General features: G+C 39.5%; 2 protein-coding genes across 2 annotated transcripts; both read left to right on the top strand.

The window, feature by feature from the left end:
* Nucleotides 1-636: 636 nt before the first annotated feature.
* On the top strand, nucleotides 637-3,365 carry LOC103852283 (probable sodium/metabolite cotransporter BASS4, chloroplastic). Its single transcript, XM_033285172.1, has 8 exons — nucleotides 637-640; nucleotides 726-738; nucleotides 1,782-1,878; nucleotides 1,976-2,044; nucleotides 2,234-2,347; nucleotides 2,526-2,547; nucleotides 2,746-2,813; nucleotides 3,072-3,365. Exons 1-8 carry the CDS (start codon nucleotides 637-639, stop codon nucleotides 3,135-3,137), a joined length of 453 nt encoding a protein of 150 aa, XP_033141063.1. The 3' UTR covers nucleotides 3,138-3,365.
* A 76-nt stretch (nucleotides 3,366-3,441) lies between these two features.
* LOC103852186 (eukaryotic translation initiation factor 3 subunit C) lies at nucleotides 3,442-7,006 on the top strand. The gene is made up of 4 exons (XM_009129103.3): nucleotides 3,442-3,595; nucleotides 3,740-3,793; nucleotides 3,867-5,603; nucleotides 5,905-7,006. The coding sequence occupies exons 2-4, from the start codon at nucleotides 3,773-3,775 to the stop codon at nucleotides 6,829-6,831; spliced, it is 2,685 nt and encodes an 894-aa protein (XP_009127351.3). The 5' UTR covers nucleotides 3,442-3,595; nucleotides 3,740-3,772; the 3' UTR covers nucleotides 6,832-7,006.
* Nucleotides 7,007-9,731: the final 2,725 nt, after the last annotated feature.

The raw sequence follows: 9,731 nt of genomic DNA, 5'->3' as shown, positions 1-9,731 counted from the left end.
TTGCTGCGAGTGGAAAGACAGCTCTCCAAGCTTATTTGGATGAACCTGCGCTAGATATGGATAGCTTTGAAAGTTTGGATATTCTTGACTGGTGGAAAGATAATACTCACAGGTTTGGTGATTTGCCAGCAATGGCTTGTGATCTACTTAGCATTCCGATCACAACAGTGGCTTCAGAATCCTCTTTTAGCATCGGTTCGAGAGTTCTGAACAAATACAGGAGCCGTCTACTTCCCAAAAATGTGCAAGCTCTGATATGTAGCAGGAATTGGCTAAAAGGATTCGAAGCTTATGAACATGGTAAATTATTTACATTATTATATATTTTAGGGTGCCATGTTCTTTAAATCTAATTAACTTCGATTTTTTTTTAATATTTCAGAAGGTGAAATAGTTGGTGAAGAAGAGACAGTACCATGGTCTGATGATGAAGTTGAAGAAGAAGAAACTTGATTTTTATTTTGCTCTGGTGTTTTTATTTTATTTATATTATGGATTTCGTGGCGCTCTTTTTCCCTTGTCGGGTTTTGTCCCAATGGGTTTTCCCGATAAGGTTTTTACCGAGGCCACATTACATTAGTTGGATATTGTTTTGGTGTTCATTTACATTACTTAAATTAATTCTAATCTTCAGTCATGAGTAATAACTTTAGGATCAGTTCTAAGAGCGTCTGAGCATCATTATGTTTAATAGTATGACTAATGTTCGTCTCTTTTTCATGCAGGTGACATGTCCAGGTTGATGAACATTGCTGGCCCGCGGGACGACCCGCATACCCGCTCCTATAGTGCGGGTCGGGATTGGTCATATGGTTTAGGGACCGCATCCCGCCGCGGTACGACCCGCAAAGACCCGATTGAAAACAAAACCGCAGCGGGGCGGGACAATTGGACGCGGGAGAGCCCAAATGCCATCACTAGTTTTGCATATGATTAAACGTTTGATTTAGTTTGTTTTATTAGAACATTTTTATTTGAGTTTCAATCGGTGGAAAATTACGTAGCCAAAAACATAATTCAAAGATATGTTTTTGTAGATAAAATAATAACTTAAATCAAAATAATAAAAATGCGCTAAATTTATTGCCACTTAATTTCACTTCATATAATTATTTTACTTAACAAAAAACTCTTTCTATTTCACTTATTTTACCCAAACACATAAAAATAGATTTTTTTAATTAGTTTATAAAATCAGTTATAATTGAACATTATCTATCCGTTTATGTACATGATGTTCCTCCGGGTATCATTTTTTTTAGTTCTGAAACAAGGTCCCGCTTAAATATTATAAATTTATGTGTGGATTTTGAGTTGGGTCATTCTAGTCTAGATCTGGATGAATTCAGTTCTGATGTATAGGAATCTAAAAATATCTAAGTAACCAATGTTATCTAAAACGGATTCGGATATTTGTAACAAAATAGCCATATTACCTGATTTAGTCAATGTCTTTTGAATATCATTAGTTATATTATGATACATCTAAAATATATAACAATAATTATGAAAAATAAATATCGATGTATAAAAATGTACAAACCAATACCCGCGCGGGTGCGCGGATCAATCTCTAGTATGTGTTATACTGGTTGACCAAAGAACAAATCTCATTTCCTTTGTGATTTTGTATCCAACAGCATCCACATTGATGTCTTGTTTAGATCTTGATGGACAGGAAAAGCATACTAGTTGCATAATATAAATGCAACTTGATTAGTTAGTGCTCTGTAGTCTTCTCTTGATACATTATTCTTCAGTTCATCACTTAATTGATGCAGAGATTTGAGGACTCTGAAACTTAACTATATCCTTATACCTGTTTACAGGGCTAGGTATATTTTGCTGTATGCCAACCACTGTGTTGCCCTCACTCACGTACTCAGTTTGATATATATATTTCCAATTCAATATTTTGTGCACAATTGTTGTTTTTTTCTGCGTTCTCCATTAACTTACCACAATTCCAATTCAGCTTGCTGGGGGAAACTCTGCTCTTGCTCTGGCGGTCACTGTGGCATCCAACTTGTTAGGCATTTTAACTGTAAGTACATACTTATCTGTTACCCCTTTGAAACTAGGAATTGATCATTCTGAATCAATTATAGTTCTAGTCAGTTTGCTTCCTGGTCTATTCAACGATTGCTAGGCAATTGTTTCAAAATAGCATAAGGTCTTGCATTATGATTTAAGTCACTGATGCTAACATGGTTAGCTTGACCCATTTTATCAGATTCCATTTTGGGTATCAAGATACATAGCCGGAGGAGTAGGGGTCTCGTTTCCAACTGACCAACTATTCAGAAGTCTTATAGTTACTCTGTTAATCCCTTTGATCATTGGCAAGGTGAGACCATCTTTCTGTGTGTCCTACCTTTTGTTACTGCAATGATGATTTCATTTCAGATTTTATTATATGGGACACTAATTGTGAAAGCTTTAGTATTCAGTGGCGGTTGTTGCCAAAACCTATTTTATCACTTACGAGTGAGGCTTTGACATATGTGTGTGTTTATCTGTTATAGGTTATTCGGGAAACATTCAAAGGTGAGCCTCATTTGTTATCTCTCCCCTTTCTGGTGAAACTAATTTGAATATATAAACTCTATGGTTAATCATCTAGAATATTTTCAAATGTGATACACAAGTGATGATAATTGACTAACTCTATTGAAAATGAAAACAGTTTTGGAGGAGAGCCACTTTAGCGTGACAATGAGTCTCTTGTTGAAATGTGTGATACAGGTTTCACAAACTTTGTTGACAATAACCGTAAACTGTTTTCGAGAATGAACGCAACCTGCCTCAGTTTGGTCTCAACCATTTCTAGCAGGAATCTTAATGTTGACACTTTATCCGTAGGAAGTTAGAACTATTCCCATGAAATTGATGTGCCTGTTGCCTTTTCAAAGCTTGAATCAAATAGTGGAGATCATATGGTCATAATTACAAACAATAAATGGACCACTACCTCTCTGGCTACTTCAAATGGTCTCTGACTTTGTTATTGCATTTACCTTTTTTTTTTGGAAGGAACTTGAGAGTATGTTTATCTCATGATACCAATCTAGGTGCCATGGATCCAAGTTAGCAGGTCAAGATCACTGCTACTATCCGTTGGAATGATTCATGATTGATTCAATTCTTGTCAACGTACGGCTCCGGAAGAGTAATGCATCTTCCACTGATGTAAAGACAGCTTATGAAACCAATGTTGTTTGAAGATCATGGAAGAGTTTTGTTTCAGACTTGAGTCCTATTGTTTTGCAGATTCATTTGTATAAATTTTCTGAAACGTTGTAAAATTTATTTGTATTGACTAATCAAAACCGTTTGTGATTAAAAATGTTAATTGTACAAAGCAATCCACAATTTCATAGATAATCCAACAAGCAGTAAGTAATTATTAAACCGGGCGGTTTGAGATATCAATTAGAATTACGGTTTATTAACTGCGCATAAATACCAAGCCGACCGGTTTAGCTCCATCCAAGAACTACGTCGGTTTAATTCGTGACTAGAAAACCCTAATACCACTTATCTTCTTCACAGAGATTCTCATCAGGCATCTCTACCTTCGTTCGTCTCCATTGAGGTACTCATTCCTTCTTCATCTCTGTTCGACTTTGATGTAAATCGATTCGATTTCTTCGTGTTAAAAACTGTACTGAGTCGTTCGAATCTGAAGTTATTTGTATGTAATCTGGTTGTATCGCTCCTCTGGTTATGGTGTTCTCAGGTTTAAGCTCTCCTGCTAAAGAAGAAGAAGAAGATGTCTCGTTTTTTCGCTCAGGTTCCCTTCTCGTTTCCCGCTCTCTTGTTAGATTCAGTTTCTCAATCGATTTCGTTGCTATTTTCGTTCACAGGGTGGTAGTGACAGCGAGGATGAGAGTGATATCGAGGAAGAGATCCTGGAGGATCAGAACAACGACATCAACAACCGTTACCTTCAAGATAACAGCGACGACGACGACGACACTGATACCAAACGTGTCATCAAGCCAACCAAAGACAAGCGTTTCGAGGAGATGACGCACACCGTTGAGCAGATGAAGAACGCTATGAAGATCAACGATTGGGTCAGCCTCCAGGAGAATTTCGACAAGGTCAACAAACAGCTTGAGAAAGTTATGAGGATCACCGAGGCTGTCAAGCCTCCTTCCTTGTACATCAAAACGCTTGTCATGTTGGAGGATTTCTTGAACGAGGCCTTGGCTAATAAGGAAGCCAAGAAGAAGATGAGTCCTAGCAACTCCAAGGCCTTGAACGCTATGAGGCAGAAGCTCAAGAAGAACAATAAGCTGTACGAGGAGGATATTAATAAGTACAGGGAGGCTCCGGAGGTTGAGGAGGAGAATGAGCTGGAAGATGAGGATGATGAGGATGAGGAAGACGAGGATGAGGAAGACGATGATAGCAAAGAGGCTGTGACTGACGAGGAGGTGGATGATACTACTGATACTCGCTGGGAGACTATGCTTAACAAGAAAGATAAGCAGATGGAGAAGCTCCTTAGTAAAGATCCTAAGGAGATCACTTGGGACTGGGTCAACCAGAAGTTTAAAGAGATTATGGCTGCTCGTGGGAGGAAGGGGACTGCTCGTTTTGACCTTGTTGATCAGCTTACACACTTGACCAAGATCGCCAAGACTCCTGCTCAGAAGCTCGAAATCTTGTTTAGCGTTATCTCAGCACAGTTTGATGTGAATCCAGGTCTCAGCGGACACATGCCTATCAAGGTCTGGAAGAAATGCGTGCTCAACATGCTCACCATACTGGACATCCTTGTCAAGTACAATAACATTGTTGTGGATGATACAATTGAGCCTGATGAGAATGAAACTTCCAAGCCAGCAGATTATGATGGAACAATCAGGGTCTGGGGAAATTTGGTTGCGTTCATTGAGAGGATTGACACTGAGTTTTTCAAGAGCTTGCAGTCAATTGATCCTCACACCCGTGAGTATGTTGAGAGACTGAGGGATGAGCCCATGTTCTTGGCCCTTGCTCAGAACATCCAGGACTACTTTGAGCGGATGGGTGATTTCAAAGCTGCTGCAAAGGTAGCCCTGAGACGAGTTGAGTCAATATACTACAAGCCCCAGGAAGTTTATGAGGCTATGAGGAAGCTGGCTGAGTTGGTTGAAGAAGAGGAAGAAGCTGAGGATGCCGAGGAGGAAAGTGGACCTATTTCTTCATTCATTGTTGTTCCAGAGGTTGTTCCCCGTACGCCTACCTTCCCAGAGAGCGGCCGAGCAATGATGGATATTCTCGTGTCCCTTATCTACAGAAATGGAGATGAGAGGACCAAAGCCCGTGCAATGTTATGTGATATCTATCACCATGCATTGATGGACAACTTTGGGACTGCGAGAGACTTGTTGCTAATGAGTCATCTCCAAGACAACATTCAGCACATGGACATCTCAACACAGATCCTCTTTAACAGGACCATGGCGCAGCTTGGCCTTTGTGCTTTCCGTGTTGGAATGATCACTGAATCCCATAGCTGCCTCTCGGAGCTGTACTCTGGTCAAAGAGTGAGGGAGTTGCTTGCCCAAGGTGTCTCGCAAAGTCGATACCATGAGAAGACACCCGAACAGGTAATTACTCTTATTCTGTCATTAGCTCTTCTGATACAAATAGAAAGTGAAAATGAATTGTTTCATCATATAGTTCTGACTAATCAGATTAATGAATTGTTTCTTCATTTAGTTCTGACTAATCAGATTAGAGTATGAATTAACTATTCAAACCTGAGCTTCTTGTGTATATTATATTTCTGCTGCATTTGAGGGCTCTACATTTTGTTTCCTTTTCATACAAGTCTGTTTTATCTATTTCAACACGGATGCTTATGGTCAGTATACTTATATGTGATGTATACATATGTTGACTTAACAGGAAAGGTTGGAGAGGAGGAGACAAATGCCATACCACATGCACATAAACCTCGAGCTTCTGGAGGCTGTTCATCTCATCGGCGCTATGCTACTTGAAGTACCAAACATGGCAGCAAACTCGCTTGAAGCCAGACGTAGAGTGATCAGCAAGAACTTCCGTCGCCTGCTTGAGATCAGCGAGAGGCAAGCGTTCAATGCACCACCTGAGAATGTACGTGATCACGTCATGGCAGCCACCAGAGCCCTGACCAAAGGAGATTTCCAGACCGCGTTTGAGGTTCTGAACTCTCTTGAGGTCTGGAGAATGCTCAAGAACCGTGACAGCATCCTCGAAATGGTCAAAGCTAGGATCAAAGAAGAAGCTCTAAGGACTTACCTATTCACATACTCGAGCTCCTACGAGTCCCTAAGCCTTGAACAGCTGGCTAAGATGTTTGATGTCACCGAAGCACAGGTTCACAGCATTGTGAGCAAGATGATGATCAACGAAGAGCTTCACGCAAGCTGGGACCAGCCAACACGATGCATAGTCTTCCATGAAGTGCAACACAGCAGATTACAGTCGTTGGCTTTCCAGTTAACCGAGAAACTTTCGGTTTTGGCTGAAAGTAATGAAAGGGCAATGGAAGCAAGAACCGGTGGAGGTGGTCTTGATCTGAGCTCAAGGAGGAGGGACAACAATCAGGACTATGCAGGAGCAGCATCAGGTGGTGGGAGATGGCAGGACAACAACATGAATTCTGGATATGGAGGAAGACAAGGTAACAACAGATCTGGATATGGAGGAAGACCAGGACAGCCTAGAGACTGGTCGGGCCAGAACCGAGGTGGAGGATATGCAGCAAGAGCTGGCTCAGGAAACAGAGGTGGTATGCAAATGGATGGCTCAACTCGTATGGTGAGTCTTAACCGAGGTGTTCGCGCTTAGAGATGTTGAGAGTGTTCATCTAGAGGTCTCTTTTAAGACGTTTTGTTATGTTTTTTTTTGTTGTCGGTTAAGGTTTGGATCTGTCTTTAATAAGTTGCTTCAGTACTTTAAATTACTTTGTTGCAGAGTTGTTTGAACAATATTATTTTCTATTCAAACTCAGGTTTAAAAGTTGCAACACACTAATACAAGAACAGCATCATCATATAACATATGGTTCGAACAAAAGTCACACAACTAATGTTTTAGTACAATACTATATAGAAGGGAAAACTATGTGTAGTTCAACACTGTCTGCAACCTACTACTACTATGTGGTTCAGACAAAAACCTGAATGCATCTTCCATACAGGGACGGTCACACTGGTTACTTGATATGCATAGAAGTGCAACCTCAACGACTCTTTTAACTTGTTGTTCAAAACCATTTTCGTTTTCTGCATACACTTCTCGTAGAAGAACATCCTTAGGCTTGTTATGTACCAATCTACCTGCATCCCTCAGCTTACCATTTGATAAGATCTCCAAAACAAGCTCTCCAAAGCTGTAAACGTCCTTTTGCTGCTCTGCTCGTATCACATCGTTCATCTGATCTGCATTTTTAGAGAGCTTAGTGTTAGAAACTACTATACTTAATGCTAAGAATTTTCGTCATGGTTAGTTACCTGAAGAGACCAAGCCTTTGTTCAAATGTAGCATGTACTTGAACCCAAACTCACCCAAGCAAGGCTCCGTGTTATTATCATCATTAAACAAAACGTTACTAGACTTCACATCGCCATGTGGAATTGCAGGGTAACATTCATGGTTAAGGAAGCAAAGCCCCTTTGCAACTCCACTGATGATCCTCTTCTTAGTAACCCAATCTCTCTTCTTTGTACCTCATCTTCTCAGCCAGAGTCCCGGTATGCAGATTATTATTATCATACAACACATACACAAGATGGTTGTTGTAACAAAACCCAAGCAACCTAAGAAGATTGACATGTCTTGCATTCCCCATCTGCGTTAAAACCTTCAACACAACACCTCTCTTCTTGCCTTGAAGCTCTATTTTCCTCACTGTAACTGTGATTCCTGTTGGCAGAACCGCTTTACACATAGAGGATGATACTTGAGGAGGCTCTTCAGGTGAACCAAAGCTCCTAAAAACATCATCTGCTGTGAAATGAGGGAGACCAGAGAAAGACACCATCTTCCACCTCCCTGAACTTCTATGACGAACATAGTACAACCCCAAGGTTCCAGCTACTATTATTACAAAGGAAACTAGACAAGCCCTACCAGAACAGACACAAGCTTCCTCGAGCTGTAAGCAGTCAAAGGAAGTCCACACAAGTTTGCATTCCCTTCATATGCCTCTTTCCCCATTGATCTAAACACTTTGTCAGAAGGGATGGAACCAGCCAAGTTGTTGTCTGATAAATCCAAGACTTTCAGATGTGGAAGCTTTGCTAGTTCCTCAGGAACACCACCTGCAATGATGTTTCCAGCTAAATCCATCTTGTAAAGAGACCAGCAAGAGGATACCGAGGCATGCAGAAAAACTTCAAAGCACTTTCAGCTTCCTTAAACCATATCACAAAAAGTTGTAGTTTAGATACCGAGGCATGCAGAAAAATGCTACCAGATCTCTGCTAGTCAAACAAAGCCTTAATGCATGATGCATCTCCTGTTTTTAATGATCCTACTCCTAATTAATTTGCTGATGTCACATTGGAATTGATAAACTCTCTTCTCACACTAAAACATAATCAACATGTAACAATGGATGGACTGCATACTTACGTGAATGCCTTGAAAGAACACAAGACTATAATCACAAAATTGGAAAAGAAAAAAAAAAGTTAGAAGCATTGGTAGAATACCGAGAAACTGCAAGGCAGAAGCTGGAAGGTTCATAATAACATGGTCGATATGCTCCCATGGCTTTGCGATTGGAAGCACCGTTTGTTTCAACCTCTTCTTTGCATTTCCTTCTACAGTCTTCCTTCAGTGTGTAAAAATATACAGTAGGTCGAAGAATTTTTGTCATCTTAGGGAAATTTCTTAATATTAGATTTCAACTCTAGTTTGACCCCAAAAAAAGAAGAAGATTTGAACTACTTAGCAGATGCCTGTTTGTTTGTACATCTCTCATCTCCGTCTAAATGATCTTTCCAAATGATCCATCTGAATATTGTTCGAGACTGTTCATTTCTCAGTTCATCTAGATGTATCATTTAATAAAATTTATGTTCGTTTGCTCATTTCTATTTTTCTCATTTCAATTTAATGTAGATGATTTTAGTAAACAAATTACTTATATATTTTTTTCGGCAAGAAAGTATGTTATTACGGTTTTGGTAAGAAAATGATTTCACGATTTTGAGAGAAAATGCATTTTGGTTGATTTGGCAGAAAAATGTTTTCACGGTTTTGGCGGAAAAATATGTTTTTATGGTTTTGGCAGAAAAATGTGTTTTATGATTTTAAATTTTGGCTAGAAATATGCATTTTTACGGCTTGGTGGGAAAATGAATTTTATGGTTTGGCGAGAAAATACGTTTTACAGTTTAGGTGGAAAATGCGTTTGCCATTTTTTTGCCGGAAAATGAAATTCCTGGAAAATATATTTTTACGGTTTTGACGTAAATGCGTTTTTGTGATGAGGGTAAAATGTGTTTTGCGGTTTTGGCGGAAAATATGTTTCACGGTTTTGGCGGAAAAATGCGTTTTTGTAATTTTGGCAGAAAAATATGGTTTTGCGATTTTGGCGCGAAATGCATTTTTGTGGTTTTGGTGGGAAAATGCGTTTTGTGGTTTTGGCAAGAAAATGTGTTTTTTGTTTTGTTTTGGTAGGATTCATTTAAAATCTCATTTTTGGTAATTTTCCCTACAAATATCATAAAACCACCTGA

Source organism: Brassica rapa, chromosome A02, assembly GCF_000309985.2.
Source record: "Brassica rapa cultivar Chiifu-401-42 chromosome A02, CAAS_Brap_v3.01, whole genome shotgun sequence".
NCBI classification, from domain to species: Eukaryota; Viridiplantae; Streptophyta; class Magnoliopsida; order Brassicales; family Brassicaceae; genus Brassica; species Brassica rapa.
Note: the sequence above shows the minus strand (reverse complement) of the source record. Positions and strands in the feature narration are given on the sequence as shown.

Bases quoted from the DNA above. Each gene is read 5' to 3' on its own strand.
- LOC103852186 (XM_009129103.3), top strand. From the start codon at position 3,773: ATGTCTCGTTTTTTCGCTCAG. The intron at 3,794-3,866 runs GTTCCCTTCTCG...TTTCGTTCACAG, and splicing joins TGTCTCGTTTTTTCGCTCAG to GGTGGTAGTGACAGCGAGGA. The intron at 5,604-5,904 runs GTAATTACTCTT...TTGACTTAACAG, and splicing joins ATGAGAAGACACCCGAACAG to GAAAGGTTGGAGAGGAGGAG.
- LOC103852283 (XM_033285172.1), top strand. The intron at 1,879-1,975 runs GTACTCAGTTTG...ATTCCAATTCAG, and splicing joins ACTGTGTTGCCCTCACTCAC to CTTGCTGGGGGAAACTCTGC. The intron at 2,348-2,525 runs GTGAGACCATCT...TATCTGTTATAG, and splicing joins TCCCTTTGATCATTGGCAAG to GTTATTCGGGAAACATTCAA.